This window comes from Pteronotus mesoamericanus, unplaced genomic scaffold (assembly GCF_021234165.1).
Source record: "Pteronotus mesoamericanus isolate MK-2021 breed Mesoamerican mustached bat unplaced genomic scaffold, CSHL_Meso_final contig_94, whole genome shotgun sequence".
Taxonomy (NCBI): Eukaryota; Metazoa; Chordata; class Mammalia; order Chiroptera; family Mormoopidae; genus Pteronotus; species Pteronotus mesoamericanus.
The window spans coordinates 48,450,941-48,468,327 of NW_026555285.1; the positions used below are offsets into that span (position 1 = coordinate 48,450,941).

The 17,387-nt window shown below is 47.7% G+C and overlaps 1 protein-coding gene across 1 annotated transcript in view; it reads right to left on the reverse strand.

The window, feature by feature from the left end:
* HTR2A (5-hydroxytryptamine receptor 2A) overlaps positions 1-16,791 on the reverse strand; it is a 39,570-nt gene extending 22,779 nt beyond the window's left edge. The window contains exons 1-2 of the mRNA XM_054586662.1: positions 16,383-16,791; positions 13,428-13,628 (exon numbers count right to left, since the gene is read on the reverse strand). Of these exons, the coding sequence (XP_054442637.1) occupies positions 13,428-13,628; positions 16,383-16,791 (610 nt within the window). The remainder of the gene's footprint in view (positions 1-13,427; positions 13,629-16,382) is intronic.
* Positions 16,792-17,387: the final 596 nt, after the last annotated feature.

A 17,387-nucleotide genomic window follows, 5' to 3' on the forward strand; every position in this document is an offset into this window, starting at 1 on the left:
CAAAATGGTTTGGCAAAACATGAAGGAAATACCTCTGAACAGGCCGCCGAGTAAGTGCGGGTTGGGGCAGTTCACTGAGGAGGGGCTGGTAACGGGAGTTCGGAGGGTCGCAACCAGAGTCTCAAAGGTCGCCATTCCCCCGAGGCGCAGTCTCTGTTAACGCTGTCGCTGTAATTGCTTTCACTTTTATGAGAAATATAAACACTCAGAAATGAAATCTCATTAACATAATGAAAATATTTCCAGCTTGAGTTAATAAGGCTCTCTCCTGCTGAGTTTAAAGCGCCACGTTATGAAAAAAGACAAACGCGTGACTTTTAGATATTGCCTGAAGTTAGAGCATGAATTTCTCATGGTATATGTCTCTCATTCTTAGCTTCCCCCTGTGACCAGCTTCTCCAAGCTTGTTTCTATGGAAACAGACACTAAATCTCTGAAAATCCTGGAAAAGCTACTGTACGGATGTTTATCCTAACTTCCATTTGCTGTACTTTGCCAGGTGAGGTCTGATAGGCACAAAAGTGGGTGGCAGGTGGACGTGTTACTTTAAGGATGAGTTGCCATGGGGTGTGGGGCACAGGGAATACACAAAGGCCTTTCGGGAAACCCGGTTTTTCTCCCTCCCTTTACGTCCTTATCCCTTCCTTCTTTTCCTTTCTCTCCCCTTGTTAAAATTCATTCATTTTATTGAATCTCTTAGCCAATATAATTGAGATCCTGTATGTGGTTAAACATACATACACTCTTTTTTTTTTCTCCTATGTGGGTTAAGGAGACAAACGAACCAACAGGGGTACTATCTTCAAGGATATTCAGGGAGCGTGTCTGTTAAAAACAGAATGATTGCAGGTTTGGTGCCTTTGTATTGTGAGCATCCAGCACGTACTGGCTCAATATATATCTAAGAATGATCGTGCCTGAGTAGAATGGCTGGATACACAACAGGACACTGGTAGATGTGAACAGGAGTGTGTTAGGGAAGCTGGGAAACATAAAAGGAAACTTCCTTTTCCCTTAAGTAGAGAAACTATGCGTACGTAGTTTGTAACACACCATGGGCATTTCCCAGGGGTTCAGAGCCAGTGCCTAAAATGGAAACAGATACAACAGCCAGCTCGCCAAACAGAATAAATGAAGGTCAGTTTTATTCTAGACAGGGCCTAATATCTTTTACTGGGTGGAAAAAGTTTTAATAAGCAACAGCCCTTACTTTACCAAATAGATCAGTTAATGGCTGTATCAGGAGAGAAAAGAATGCCCCTGAGTTAGACAAGCCTTTGGTTTCTATGTCAGCTGGGTGGTTTCTGAAGTTCCTATGTCAAATGTATAAACCAGGTGGTGTTGAACCAAATGGACAGTAGTAATTAACTTGGTCATGTTTTAACTTTTGGAGTGTAACCTGTAAATGTGGTCATTTATATAAATCCTTACAATGGTTCACTTGGGAGTTAAAAAGGAATAGGAGGGCTTCTGGCCAAGATGGCGGAGCAGGTCAACACTGGACTTGCCTCCTCCCACAACCGCATCAAAATTACAATTAAACTACAGACCAACCATCATCCAGACCCATCTGAACAGAAGTCCTACCACTAAGGATACACAGAAGAAGCCACGTTGAGACTGGTAAGAGGGGCAAAGGTGCGGAATAAGCTAGTCCCACACCCACCTGTGGCAGATAAACGTCAGGAGGAATATCTTGGCTTAACAGGTTCCCCCTGGGGAGGTCCCAGCCCCACACTAGGCTCCCCAGCCCAGGGTTCCAGTGCCAGGAAGACAAGTCCCGTAACTTCTGACTGTGAAAACCAGTGGGGATTGAGGCTGAGTGAGATGGAGGGTTTCTGGAGTCCCAGGCAGTTCCTCTTAAAGGGCCTGAGCGTGGACTTACACAGTTGCACCGCCTCTGACCTTCAGTGCTGGTGCAGCAGCTCAAATGGCACCAGGGACGTAAGGAGAGAAACTGAATTGTCTGGCATTACGGCAGGAGCTGGAAGGACAGCTTTTCCCCAGACAGAAGAGCTGGCAGAAGCCATTGTTCCTGTTCCGAGCCCTCCTCCACAGAGTTGGCAGGCAGGTGCTATGTGTGAGTCTCCATCAAACTGGCTATCAAAGTTCACCCTACCCTGGTGATTTCCTGAGACCCTGCCCTGCTCAGCTTACTGTCCCATCCATGCTGTTTCCAGTGGCTTTTCCATACAAATGGCCTGTCTTGACTCATGATTAAGGCTTTCCTAAAAATTCTCAAACATGTATCATCTGGCCTCTGAGCACCCTGTACCTCTTGCTAAGTGGCTTCAGTCCCAGCACTTTGCCTGGGCACCTCCCAGCCCAGCACAAGTAGCAGCCACCTGCAGATCACTTTGTAGCTCATGCCAGGTGGCCCCAGGCAGAACACAGGCAATGGCTGATCTTGGCCTGTACTTCCTGGGAGGCCCCAGAGCCAGAGCACCTGATGGACAGCTTCTGAGCACATGGGAGAATCACCCAACCACCTCCGCAAGTGACACATTCAAGGGACAGGCTCAGTGGGCACCAGAGCCTTGGTGCAGTGAGTCCTGCTCCATGGGGTGGGCTCCTGCACGGCTGATCCTCCACGGTGGTCATAGCAAGTCCTTGCAGCTGATCAGCGGGGGGGTAAATCCCTCCCACGGGCATGCCAACAGCAATCAAGGCTCCACTACAACCGGAGGGTGTACATGGCCCACGTGGGCTGGATGCACCTGAAGTGCTCAGCTCAAGTGAACAGGGAGGCTGTGCCAATGGACCCTACAGGACACCTACTACATTAGGCCAATATCAAGCCAAGGTGTCACAGTAGCTCTACTTAATGCATAGAAACAAACACAGGGATGCTGCCAAAATGCAGAGACAAAGAAATATGCCCGAAATTAATTAAAAGAACAAAACTTCAGGAAAAAAACTAAACAAAATGGAGACAAGCAACCTACCAGATGCAGAGTTCAAAACATTGATGCTAAGGATGCTCATGAACTTAAGGGAAGAGTAGATGAACTTAGGGAGAACTCCAATAGCATAAAAGAGGCCATGGAAACCACAAAAAATAAGCAATCAGAAATGAAAGACGCACTCACTAAAATGAAGAATAATTTACAGAGAATCAACAGTACAGTAAATAAAGCCAAGAATCAGATCAGTGATTTGGAATATAAGGAAGAAAAAAACACCCAATCAGAACAACAACAGGAGAAAAGAATCCAAAAAATTGAGGAGAGTGTAAGGAGCCTCAGGGACAACTTCAAGTGTATCAACATTTGCATCATGAGGGTGCCAGAAGGAGAAGAGAAAGCAATAAATTGAAAACTTATTTGAAAAAATAATGACAGAAAACTTCCTTAACCTCATGAAGGAAATAGACATACAAGTCCAGGAAATGCAGAATATCTCAAACAAGATGAACATAAAGAGGCCCAAACCAAGATGCATGCGATTAAAATGCAAAAGATTAAAGACAAACAGAGAATCTTAAAAGCAGCAAGAGAAAAACAGTTACCTACAAGGAAGCGCCCGTAAGAGTGGCAGCTGATTTCTCAACAGAAACTTTGCAGGCTGGAAAGGATTGGCAAGAAATATTCAGTGATGAAAATCAAGGATGTGCACCGAAGATTACTCAGCAAAGCATCATTTAGAATCAAAGAACAGCTAAAGAGCTTCCCAGAAAAGAAAAAGCTAAAGGAGTTTATCACCACCAAACCAGTATTACATGAAATGTTAAAGGGTCTTCTTCAAGAAGAAAAAAAAAAAAAGATAAAAAATATGAACAACAAAATGGCAATACATACGTATCTATCAACAATTGAATCTAAAAAACGAAATAAACAAGCAGAACAGAAACAGATATACGGAGAACATTTTGATGGTTGCCAGAGGGGAGGAGAATTGGGAGGATGGGTGCGAAAGGTAAAGGGATTAAAAACAAATTGGTAGCTACAGAGTAGCCATGGGGATGTGAAGTACAGCAGAGGGAATATAGTCAATAATACCGTAATGAATATGTAGGGTGTCAGATGGGTACAAGAGTTATTGGGATGGTCATTTGGTAAGTTAAATAACGCCTGACTACTGGGTTGTACACCTGAAACTAATACAGTATGTCAAGTGGAACTGAAAAATTGAAAAATGATTTTAAAATAAAAAAGGAATAAGAATATGAAAAAAAAATCACGATGAATCCATTTCATGGAAGTTGGGGTAATGTAGGAGACCAATTAGTTCCCCGTCCTGAAGATGTTTTGGAAACAGAGACAATGGCAAGCATTAATAACTATTCCTACAGGCCCATTCTAATAGGAACTGGGCAAGAAGGTTCTTCCCACCTTCATACCCCGACAGTCCTAATTCCAGAAATCAAGTACCAATTTAAAAATAACTCTGAGGACAGATTAGAAACTAAGTTTAGGGTGATATTTTAAAGTGCTGGGGTACTTCCTGGTTCTTGACTCCTTGTGGCAGACACAAAGGCGGTTGCCCTCAGCCAAGCGAAGGCTCAGAAAACGGGGAAAGGTCAGAAAATACCGCCTTCTGGAGTTAAACCCAGGAAGGATTATAATAAAAATGGGCAAAATTTTCATCTGCAGAAATCTTTCTCAAAGTGACTTTCTAGAAGAAAGGTTTGAAGATGTTTCTGATTAAAAACATCTCTGTTTATCCAAGATTCTCTAAAAGTCAGCCAGCACTTATCACAGGACGAAAGTAAGCAAGTCCTGATCTTAAAACTGCAATATAATATATAATAGACTATTTTGATGACTGAGAGGAAAGATCAAAGAAGAGTCTGATAGCTAAGAAATCTTCAGCATTACTCCAATACTGCTCAGGGGAAGGATGTTCTAATTCTAGACAACTGGTCTTGCTTATTTAGAGACAAACATCCCTAGAGTGGAAAAGAGCAATTCATTACTGTAATAAAGTTATAAAAATATCCTCGAAAGGCCTTTGAAGTTCGTATATCTCAATCTTCTGTTTATCAAGCTATATCGTAATGTCTTTTTTCCACATTATTCTGTCTTCTTGGAAAATTCTGCCTCACTCTCCGTTTTCCCAACTTCTGTTCGTCTTTCAAAGCTCAGCTCAAACATCTCCATCTTCATACAACCTGCCCTCACCCCCAGCTCTGCAGAGTTCTTTGCATTTTTTTGCCCTTGAATTTCTGTATGTTTTTCATTTGGGTTGTATTTTTCGGTACCATTTACCCCCGTTATAGCCCCCGCCTCCCCTCACCGCCGCGGCGACCATCACCACACTGCTGCCCACGCCCGTGAGTCCTTCTCTTTTTTTCTCGCTCCCCCCACCCCCAACCCCGCCCTCCCAGAGCTGTCAGCCTGCCCTCTGCCTATGAGTCTGTTACAAAGGCAAATCCTGTTTTCTCTTACAACTGGTCTTTCTCCATCAGATGGTACGCTTTTTTCTGTGTACTGATATTTTAATTCATGTTTTAAAAAAAGTGTGAAATGCATGCATCACATTCTCTGCTACGTGCCTGTACCTTCACGCACTCCTCACCGGGCCCCTCACGGGCTTGTACTATGGCTGCATGTTGCTCTTTTCTACGGTCTTCTGGGAGAATTGCCCTCCCAGGAGGGACTGCCTTGCAGGTGAGTGGAGCCAGGAGTTGGGTATATGATACCTATGTATTAAATATGTCAGTTTACTGGAATTGGTTTAAGGTGAGACAACTTCCCAGAGGGTGATCATCCCGCGGTACAGGAAAAGAGAAAAGAAATCTGAACTTGCAAAGTTAAGGCCGGGACTGTAGAGTGTGGAGACCCCGCTAATGACTAGTGTAATGGGGAGACCCTTCCTGGGAGCCCTGGGAGCCATCCAGGAGGAAATCACACCCCTTCTCATAGCTGTTCAAAAAAGCCAAGGTCAAGGGAAATTACCCCGAGAGGCTCTGGACAGTCTGGCGAGAGAGAACCTGGCTTAGAGTTTGATGATTCTTGCTCACGTTCCAAATAAGCCTTAAAATCCCAAACCAAAGCTCAGCAGCTGGTGGGGGAAAATGCACCAACATCTCCTTCTTACAGACCCCGTAACTACAACATGGTTGGCACAAAGTGAAAAAGTAAAAATAGTCTTTTTACATAAATATTTGCTTTTCCCATACTTTGTATGAAAGCCTATCTAAAAATTGCTTTTTGAACCCAAACACATAAGGAAATAAACTTCCTTAAAGGATCTTTCAATGTCAGACTCCAGAATTGATTCTGGGACGCGTGCATTCCTGGAGAGGCATCAGCTATGAGCTACTTTGGGCTGAAGATGAGGTGTAACTTTTTTTGTTTTGTTTTTTATTTCTTGTTCTGCAGGAATTCCTGGTCTGGTGGGGGAATACACGTGGCATGACACATGGGAAGGTAATACATGGAAGGACTGATTATACAGGAACCAGAGCAGGGCAATCCTTGGAGAGAGGGGATGAGTGGAGAAGGCTTCCTGGAGGAGGTGATGCCAAAGGAAAAAGCCAAAATCAGCCAGGAGAGGAGGTGAGAAGGAATGGGAAGCAGAAGATAGAAAAGTATAGGTGACATGACGTGGCAATTACGGGCAGATTAGTGTAGCTAGAGAACCACTTGTGAGGCAAAGGGGTAGGAGAGGACACAGAGGTGTGGGTAAGGACCGTGATGACAGGGGCCTTGTCTGTCACTTAAGCATCGGTAACCTACAGGCAGCAAAGTCATTCAAGGTTTTCCAACAGGAGAGCGTTTAGGTAAATCTGCACGTTACACAGTTGACTTCAGTGACAAGGTGAAGAATGACAGCGAAAAGCCTGTAGAGGAGAAAATGTCTCTAGCAGCGCAGGAGAGCGAGGGCTGGGGCAGGGCGGAAGGAGGGGAGTGAGGCAGGAAGAAACTAGCCCATGAAAACCAAAGCCTGGTCCTTGGCCTGGAGGGGCGGAAGGGGAGGGATGGATCCCGGGCGTCTGGAGCCTGAGTAGACATTAACGCCATGTTCTAAGGTAGGTATTTCAAGAGGAGAGATGCAGACAGTGAGTCCAGCTTTTGACAGAATACGGCAGGGCTTCCTGTGGGACTTCTGGCTAGAAGTTTCCATCAGATAGTTGCCTGCAGGAGTCTGAAGCCCCAGGGAACAACACTGTGGGCTAGAATATAGATTGATCAGCTTACCAGTGTTCTGCTAATAGCTGAATCCATGGAAATGGAAACAACCCAGCAAAGGAACGGAGAATAGAGTGAGAATGTGGAGAATGGATCTCTAGAGAATACTACCACTTAAGGAGTCAGAGGAAAAGCGGCAGAGAAAGATCGGAGAAGGAAGGGAAGAAGCCGAGGAAGGAGACAATATTGATGAGGAGAGGTCAACCCACAGAATTAAATAAATGTATAAAAGGATAATAAGGAATGATAAAAAACATACACACACATATACATGTATAAAATGCTTTGGTGGATCAAGATAGTATCCAAGCACATGTGTCTGTACTGCCTCACTCCTGGAATTCCATTCGAAGATTAAAAAGGATACAATGCATCAATCAGAACAAATTATAACAACCTGAGCAAAGAAAATGGGTCCTTCTCATTGGTATTTCAGAAACGACGGAGGAGTCTTTGGAAGACAGAAAGCAGATGGGACCTCAGTGATAGAGCAACAAAACTTGAAGAAAGGGGCCAAAAGCCACACAAGAAAGAACTGCAGCCAAGGTCAGTAGGGTCTAGGGGGAGTGGCTTGTGTATCAAAGGCTGCGCATGCAGAAGGGAACCCAGGGAGGGGCACTCCCAAAGGGGTGACACCTGAGGGACGCCCCCAAAGACAAGGCGGGATGTGGGCAGGAGGGTCCACCACGGGGATCCTAGTCCTCGCTGGAAATGGCCAGAAGCAACATATGGCCCACTCCCCTTCTGCCTCCCCTTCTTCCTCTTGCTTAAAAGAATGAGGAGCCACAGAGAAGGCACCTCCTAGTCCACGAAGCAGGCCAAGCCAACAGTCTGGCCAAGGCTAGAGTGTTTCCTTTTCATCGCTGGATCATTTCATTTTTCTTACCAGGATCCAGGGACCATGGAGGGTGCGCGCTACGGACGGCTGTTTTGTTGAGCATGTTGTCCCACAGCTATGGCTAGAGTCTGCCAGGCGGAGAGAAGTCAGCTGTCACTCTGCCTGGGCCATTAAACAGCCCCCTACCCACCAGCCAGTCTCCTGAAGGACAGCCTGTCCTCCAAGAGTGGGGTGTCCTGTGATGTGGGGCTCTTAAATGCCAGCAGAGCCGGCCAGGCAGCAGGGACACCCCCTACATTCTCCTGCACCTGCGGGCAGAAGGGGACAGTACCACTGCACTCTGAGGACAAGAGGAAGAGGTGGCAGAGCTCGAAGCAGCTCCCTGGGGCCGCGGCGCTCTTGGGAAGACTGGTGGCCTGTTGCCCCGCGTCCCTGCGCACCTGCGCCCGGTCACTGGCCTCCTCCACGGCAGGCTGGGCGGGCCCCCCTTCAGTGCAAGGTAGGAGAACGCAATGTGGCCGGGCAGAAAGACAGAACAAAGGGGAAGGCCACGCCATTGCGCCCAGGAGAGAGAACGCGGAGCTGGGGAAGCCAAGGGGAAGGCCCATTAGGCTAATCCTTCACCAGGCTCCTTCTGCATCCGGCAGGCGAGGGGCTCACCGACCGGGGGTCTCTGAGCACTGGGACGGGAACAGGTGCCTGACGGGTCTCTGGCGCCTGCTCCTCAGGCTGCGACCTGGCGCTCAGCGAGGCAGACAGGAACCTGCCTGGCCCCAGAGCAGGGCCCCCAGGCAGGCTCCCAGACACTCTGCTTCAGGCCGCACCTCCGAGACAGGCCCCTGGAGTGCCGGCTGGTTCTGGGCCGATTTTGTACAGCTGGTTTGTTTTGTATTTTTCTAACCATTTCCCTCAGAAAATATGGTATGATAGAAAAATTAAGCGTGCATATTGAATGATCATTCCTCTTGGACCTAAATGTACATGCAATTTTTAAACCCTCAGTGTTAAGATTTTTAGTAATTCCATTTGTTTACATATATTCACTTCATTCCATATAGAATTTGAGGCTGCTCGCCCACTCCAAAAAGAATAGAGAAAAAAAAGAAAGAGAAACCAGACCAGTACCTACGTATGCCAGCCAAACAGTCTAAAGAGTTGATTTATAAAGTTACACACAATTCCAATAAAAAGCAATTATTTTTTTCCAATAGAAGCTAATAGAAGTTGAGTTTCTAAAACTCATATAAGAAGCAAATGAAAATGGCTGAAAAAAGTCTGAAAAAGAACAGTGGAAGGCTACCAGATCAAAGAGATAAGGGAGCCATAATTCTACATCCTGGATGGAAAGCAGGTGCAAGACAGACTGGTATTTAGAACAGAAAAAGTCCAGACACAAATCTAAATACAGGGTGGGGCAAAAGTAGGTTCACAATTGTTCCTATAGAAAATAATACAATAATTATTATGTAACAATACAAAAATAAACTCATGTACTCACAACTGTAAACCCACTTTTGCCCTACCCTGCATATATTGCAACTCGGTATGTGGTAAGGATGGTGTATCAAACCAATGGGGAAATAAATGGTACTGGCATAAGCTGCTAGGTAGAAAAAATAAAACTAAGTCACAGATTAAATTCTACTTCATTTAAAGACAAAGCTATAAAACAAAACCATCAAAGTCATGGAAGAAAATATGGAAGGGCTCCTTTGTAATTTTGTAGTGGAAAGGGGTATTTTAGTAATGATTTCACATTCAGAAGCTGTAAAGGAGAAAAACCATTCATACATAAAAATAAAAATCCCTGTGGGAAATGCCACCATAAGCCACGTTAAGTGACAAGTTGCACACGGAGAATGCATAAAAAACGTGGGACAACACAGCCTAAGAGCGAATCCCCCAAATTCACGTTAGAAAAAACCAAGAACCTGACAGAAAAGAGTTCAAATAATGTGAACTTATAACACTTATGATACAAACACAGTATTGATTCACGTAATCATTAAAATGGCCTCGTAATATAGGTGCTGTTACTACCATCATTCATTCCATGGAAACCAAAGGTACGGAGAGGTTCAGTGACTTGCTCTCGATCACACAGTTTGTAAGTGGCAGAATGAATCATCTGAACCCAGGCTTCTTGCTGATCAACACCAAGTTCTACAGCAAAAAACTGTGAGCAACAACTGTAGAAATCAAAACACAACTTTGCTCTTAAACATGGAAAGATGCTCCAAATCTTAAATAAAAAAACTGCAAACTAAAACTACGGTGAGATACATCCTGTCCACTGTCCCTCGAAGCTTCCTAACGCATCTGCCCTGTCCAGGCGGGCAGGTGGGCTGCCTCCTTCCCGAGGGCCAGACGGGCCACCCAGAGACCTGGGCACTGAGTTTAGAACTGAGGCACTGTTGTCACAGTTTGGAAAGGTACAGGCCCCAAATCAATGTGGCACAGCTCGCGTTTTCTCTTTGAGAGGAATAATGCACAAAGTACGTGGTCATGCTTGGCTTTGAGGGGAGGAACAAATCTTTTCAGAGCCGTTATACTTCAAAATTCCTCCATGAACTACAAATATATTTCTGAAATGAAATAAGTGCAACAAAATTTAAATTGGTATCTTTGCTTGCCTGTCAAAATATGACAATGTGAAAACAGTCATTTTCTTTTTTTGCCTGATTTATGCCTTTACCTGCTACAGATGGTTGAGGAATAAGAAGCATCCTTTTCCTTTTCTCCTGTGGCAGCAGCAAAGCCAACGCCGTGAGGAAGGGTTTGCTCACTGTGTATCATGCAGCGAAGTTGCAGGTACCCCTCCGGTCATGAATATCGGGCTTGTGAAGGGAAGATGAAGTGCACAGAGGATCCGGGGACCGTTCTTAACTGAATGCATCGGTCTCCTCTCTCATTGCTCCGTTGCTCAGAATAGAAAGCTCGCGAATAGAAAATGGGGCTCATTTGTAATTGTATTCATTTTCCTCGGCATTAGATGGAAGGCTTGGGAAAAGTCAAGTGACCAGGCCGGCAGCAGCGAGCAGCGGGCAGGAAGCGGCCCCTCTCAGAAATAACTAGAGTGAGAAAGCTGAGGGATCGGTGATCGGTGACCCGGCTGCAGCCGCGACATCCTCGCAGACCCTGAAGGTCAGCCACTCCTCCTCAAAGCCTTCCCTCCCACTGGCAGGTGAAACCGAGTTTTCCACAGCACTTCGTCACCATCGTCATCGTATTTGTGACAGAACTATACAGAAGTACAGAAGGGACAATACAACAGTCCTGCCATTCTTTTCAAGTTCGCCTTCGTGGCAAATGTGGGATTTCTTAGCAGTTTCTCCGTGCTAATACCTAGTTATCTTTATACATCGTTACTATTATTATTGTATCCGACTGTGCTCAGATCATGCACACCTCTCCAAAACTTGCTTTTTGCACTTAACATCATGGGCATTCTTCCATGAATATCAAATAACTCCGACTTCCTATTTTTAACAGCCGCAAAATAATCCATCATTTAGATAAAAATGACCATAACCCAATCATATCTGACCATAACCTAACCTTTCCACTCTTTCCAAAATTGCTATTCCCCCAAATTGCTGTGTTAAAGATTCTTGTATGTACTTTTGGGGGTTTTTTTTGTAGAAAAGGTACTCTCGTGGGAATGGTAGGTGAGATTTTAATAAATTTCTGCTCGACTGTCCAAGAACAAACCACTCATACCACACACACTGGTTATGACAGTACCTGGGGACCCGTGAACCAAACCATACCGTCTGTTTTCACTCATTTGAATTTTGCCCATCAGATGGGTAAGAATGGTACTGCATTATCATCTCAAGTTACATTTCCACGACTATTAAAGAGGCTAAACGTTTTTACATGTGCTTTAATGTCCATTTAAGTTATGTCTCTGTGAATATCCTTTTCATATAGTTTATTTCTTTCTTGGATTGTTTGCCTTTTCACTGTTTTATCAAAACGTATGTTAAAGAGATCAATCGTTGTCCTCTTTTTCATATACACTGAAATATTTCTCATTTGAGTTTGCTTACAAAAAGAGTTTGATTTTAGCCACACAAACTTCCCATTTCTCCTGCAGCCAGCTAGGTCTGTAAGTTCCTTTATGGTCTCTGCGGTTTTCATGGTCTCGCTCCTACGAGAAGGGGTCCTTGGCTGCCCCGGCCCAGGAACCACAAACGGGGTGGGGGCAGGAGCCACTCCCGCAGAGGGGAGGTGCACGCGCAGTCGGCAGGGCGCGGCTGCGGGGCGAGCCCCTCTGCGGATGGCAGGCCCTAGCTCGGGTCTCCGTGCGCGGCCCTCGTCCGTCCAATAAGGGTGGCAAGGCCTTTCATTTTCGCCCCCCTCAGGCTGCCACGCGTAGTTTAAAACAGAAAGCAGGTAAGACCTTTCCAGATTTCAAGAACCATGCAAATATAACTCGCGAGTATTCACATTATCATCAAACAAAAACTTCGCTGCGCGCCTTGCACTTCCTGACCCCCAATTTCCTCCCCTGCAGAATGGATCTGCCTGCTCTGCGGGTTACGCCCTAAGTCGCAAGGCGAACACGAGGAGCCCAAACTTCAGATATTACATGGCTGGCTTGTTATAAATTTGCATTCTGGTAACAAAGCTGCGGATACACTCAGGTCTGCCATCAAATCCCATAGTCTTTCACATTAATAGATACTGACATCAGCAGGTACAGCATTTCTGCCTTCAAAGATTTGCGACTTTAAAACAAATCCCGGGTTGGGGGGGGAGCTTCCGTTACACACCAAGCCTGCTGAGGTGACCAGTGCGGTGGCCTGGCGGCCCAAAGCTTCCGGGACCTGGGCTTGCCTGACTGTGAGGTGTGTGACGCAAGGTCGGTGCTGGCTACACGTGACTCTGTGTCACCAACCCCAGGGAAGCGGGTTGACCTCTTTTGGAGGGAGGCATCCTAAAAGAAGGAAGGGGTGCGGAGGCACCAGGCAGGCTGAAATGCCGACCTCGAACGCACGCCCTGCTCCTGCTCCCCCTGAGTTACAGCACCTGATGCCTAGGCCCTGGAAGTTTTGAGCTCTCTAGTTTGGGGCTCTGTGTCCTCATGCCGACCACAAGTCCACGGTGAGGTATCTGGGGAGCTCAAAATTTAGAGCAGCGAATTTGAAAGTGTGAGATGGGGGAAAAGGTTTAAAAGGCGGGAAGTCACAGTTATTTCTGACTTTGACTCGACTGGTATAGGCATCCTTCGTTGTGCAAAGCAATGCGAATTTATACTGTCAGCCAGTGACACGAATGGATGTTTCATTCCTAAAGCCAATCTGATAATGACGATGTTGCCCCATATCTTGCAACAAACAAAACAAGACATTCAGGATGTTCTGTTTTGGCGCAACAAAGCAGAACGCGTCTCCTTGGAAGGCGCAAACCGCCATTTCAAACGAGACTCTGCGGTGTTGTTCCCAACTTACCTACGGAGATGGTCCACACAGCGATGATTTTCAGGAACGCCTTCGTTCTGGAATTGAAGCGGCTGTGATGGATGGGGTTCTGGATGGCGACGTAGCGGTCCAGCGAGATGGCGCAGAGGTGCATGATGGAGGCCGTGGAGAAGAGCACGTCCAGGTAAATCCAGACCGCGCAGAGCTTGCTGGGCAGCGGCCACCGGTAACCTAGGGGCGGAAGGTCAGTGTCAGCGACAGGGAGTGGCGGGCGCCGCCCCCGGCCCCTGTGTTCTCCGGAGCTGTGACACTTTTGTCCCGGGGAAGGCACAGGTGGCGGCCAAGGGCAGCAGAAGCTGTTTTCACTGTCTCAGAAAAGCCCGATGGCGACTGCCGTGACCTGCCATTAAAGTGTCACTGGCTGGTGAGCCCAGGCCTGAAACGTCCTTTCGGCTGGAGCTGTGTCAGTGTGTTGGGGTAAACAGGATCTTCTTGGGGCCTCCTTCACTCTCTTCTGCCTAACAGAACATATCTTTTTGTTTATGTTTTTGTTTTTAATTTACTTAGGCCATAAGCTATGGCATATTCTTGGCTCCTCCCCTGACGCCCCCCCAGTGCACCGTCCTTACTTCCTCACCCATTTCAGGTTTCCCCAGCGGGGCAGGCCCATCCCTTAGTCACCGTTGCAACTGCTCAGTCTTACCCCGGGGTGGCGTTTAGTAGTCTCTCAAGAAATGCGACTGGCGTGAAGGAATAAATGACTGAAAAGTCCAGAATGAGGCTGTGTCTTTACTTATGAAAATGAAAGATAATTACCCCATGATGCTTTGGGGGTTAAACTCAAATGCGGGGTTTGGGGGGCGGGGGTGGAGGTAGAGAGGATGGTAAAGTAAAGCCCGCCGTCCTGGTCCTGAGCGTCGGGCCAGGGTGGTGGCTCTCAGCGGCAGCGAGTGTGCCGGCGCCCAGGTGGGGCCTGCCTCTGAGGCTCTGGTTCTGTTCATCTGCGGCGGGGCAAGAGCCTGTCAGCTCAGGGTGCTGCTGTTGCTGGTCCAGGGACCCCTGGGGGCAACTGCTGTTTAGGCCCCGGTTCTCCTGGCCTCGCATGGGAGCCGGCCTGGAGCTTTGGAGAAGAATCCGTGATTGGACTGGGAGAACCGCTGAGGGGTCACCTGCCGAATTAGGGAACGAGCCTCTGCTGCATCGACAGAAGCAGGGCGCCCTGTATAAGCAATGGTGTCAGCTCTGTGTGCACGTGAGAGGGGAAATTATAAAAACCACCCTTTCTTTGCAATAGTCCAGACCCACAGAGCGGAACAAACTCCATGTTTCAAATACACGGTCTCTCCTCAAAGGCAGCCACGGGTAAGCAGGAAAGGAAAGGTTGCAGAAGGCAAGCCTAACTTGGAGCCCTGCACAGCAGATCGTTGCAGGAAGCTGGAGCTGAAAGGAGAGCTTTTTCCACCCCTGGGGGGGAAGCCCTGCTCAGCTGGTCGGAACTGATGCTGGCCCCGCGAGGCGCCTTCTCAGCCCCGGGGCAGCCACAGGCCTCAGTACGGGTTTCCGCAGCGGCTACACGGAGGGGGCGTTTCCTCGCCCCCGGGGGACCCGCTGGGAGAGCTCGCTCGGGGCGGGAACCTGCTGCACGCGGGGCGGCTGCCGCCAGGGGCGCCCTTGCCCCCGGAGCCGGAGGCTCCGGGCGGTCCCCGCTTCCGAACCGGCGGGCTGGTGCCTGCCCCGCCCCCGCCCCCGCCCCCCTCCACCTGCCGCTCGGGGGCTTCCCCCCACTCCCTCGGCGCTTGGGTTCCCGGACAGGCCCTGTGGAGAGGCGGCCCCCCCCCCGCCCGCCCCGCGCCCCGCCTGGAGTTGGCCTCGGCTGGGGGTGCGGTTTTAGGCAGGCGGGACCTCTCCAGCGTGTCCGGGAAACGACAGGCGAATCGAACGGAGTGGTCCGGCTGTGACCGTGCAGCGGCCCAGAGGGCTGGAGTTGCAAGGAGCCCTCCCAGCCCGCGCAAGCCGCGCGTGCTCGCCCTCGCTCACCTCCCCGTACCCGCGCCCCGGGGCTGGACCGAGACAGGTTTTCAGCCCCGGGGACTTGGCCAGAAAATCCCCTCTGAAAGACAGCACTCAACCTGTGTCTAGCTCTGCATGCCTGTGTCAGCGGTCTCAATATTCTCAGTCTGTCTCCCTCATAGGAGAAATCTGGCTGAATTACTCATAATTTGGAAAGAATATCACATTCTGCTCCCAGCCGAAGCCGCCCCGGCGGTGGCTGACTCGCTCAGAGGTCTGACTCTTTGAAACTCTGTTGAGAAGAAAGCAAGATTAACCTCTTCCCGTTCGTTTTCCACCCTCCTCCACACCAGGCCCGCAGAGCTTATGCATATGCATTTTTAAAGAGTTGTGGGCATAATTCAAAGGCAGCGGTCCAAATGAGCTTCTCTGGGCAGGGAACAATGAATCCGGGAGTAATTCGTTTATCCTATTGGAGACTCTGCATATTTTAACATTAAACCCACTGCGCCACGATGTTCCTCTGCAAATGTTCCAAGGTAATTGGGAAGGGTTTCTCACTTCACTGCAAGTACCGAAAACTGTGACAAAGATTAAACTGCTCTGTCCCAAAGGCTGGGATATTTTGGAATAGAAAGGAGTGGAAATCAAGTGAGTTCAGGATGACAGAGAAGTTACTGCTTTATGACTCCATCGGGGCATTTATAATCATTTCTACGTAACACGGACATATTTCTGAGCACAGAACTCTCCAGTGATCACAGGTAATAGGTTGTCTGCTTTTTTTTCTTTTTTTTTAAATACGCGAAACCCCATTTTAAGACTGAAGTTTGAGTAACTAGCGTAACACGGTCCCCTTGTTTATTAACAGAGCCTTGTGTTTATTTTGCCCCTGAGCCCTGGCTCATCTGCTAATGACATGCACATGCTCTTCACAACTGGTGTGGGTACGGCTGGGAAACTAACGCCACTCACCATAGAGGATGGTTAACATGGATACGGGCATGACAAGGAAACCCAGCAGCATATCAGCTATGGCAAGTGACATCAGGAAGTAGTTGGTGGCGTTCTGCAGCTTTTTCTCTAGGGACACAGCCATGATGACGAGTATGTTTCCCGCGATGGTGAGAATGATCACCACGGCCGTGAGCAGGGCGGACCAGTTCTTCTCCTGGAGGTGAAGGAGGAAGCAGGGCGGCGAGAGGCAGCCCTCGCAGGACAGGTTGGTTCGATTTTCCGAGTCCACTGTCCAGTTAAAGGCATCTGAAGTGTTAGCTTCCCCAGAGTTACAGCTGTAACTGTAGAGCTTTGTGCCATCACTCGGTGGCATTAAGGAGTTTGCACTTGAGCTCAAAGAAGTGTTTTCTTCACAAAGAATATCCATGGCTACGCCGGAACTTGCGGCAGATGAAGTGTAGAAAAACGAGATATAGGCTCTGCTCACCATCCATTTTTATGTCCCCACACTCGGTCACCCTGACGCTGGTAGACCTGCTGGGCTCCTGGGGCCGGCTTTTTTCCTCCCATGCTTACAACAGGAGTTAAAGAACCGCAGTGACTCTTTATTTGTCCTTCCTTCACAATTTTAGTGGAGTCCTCTGTTTCGTTTCATTGTGCTCTCCAAAACAAGGTCAAAAAAAGCAGAATGAACTTTTAGCATAGAGGTTGCAGAGTTTTGAGCATTCGGGGAGAAAAATGTGATCCTGGCCAAAAAAGAAAAGTTTGTAACTACCAGGAATCTCCTTCATCTCTATCTCATTCTGTGGGTTACGCTGCTCACACTAGGCTAGCCGCCGCAGGATTAAAATAGCATGCAATCCAAAACAGCGGGGTAGCATGCCTTCTACATTAAGAAAGTCAATTAAAAATACATCCAGTGTTAATCCCATAGTAATTGAATGTACTTTGGGTTATAGTCCTGTCTGAGGCTAAATTGCCACGGCTGCTGTCAGAAATTTCAGCTTGTATTATGTTGCTTCG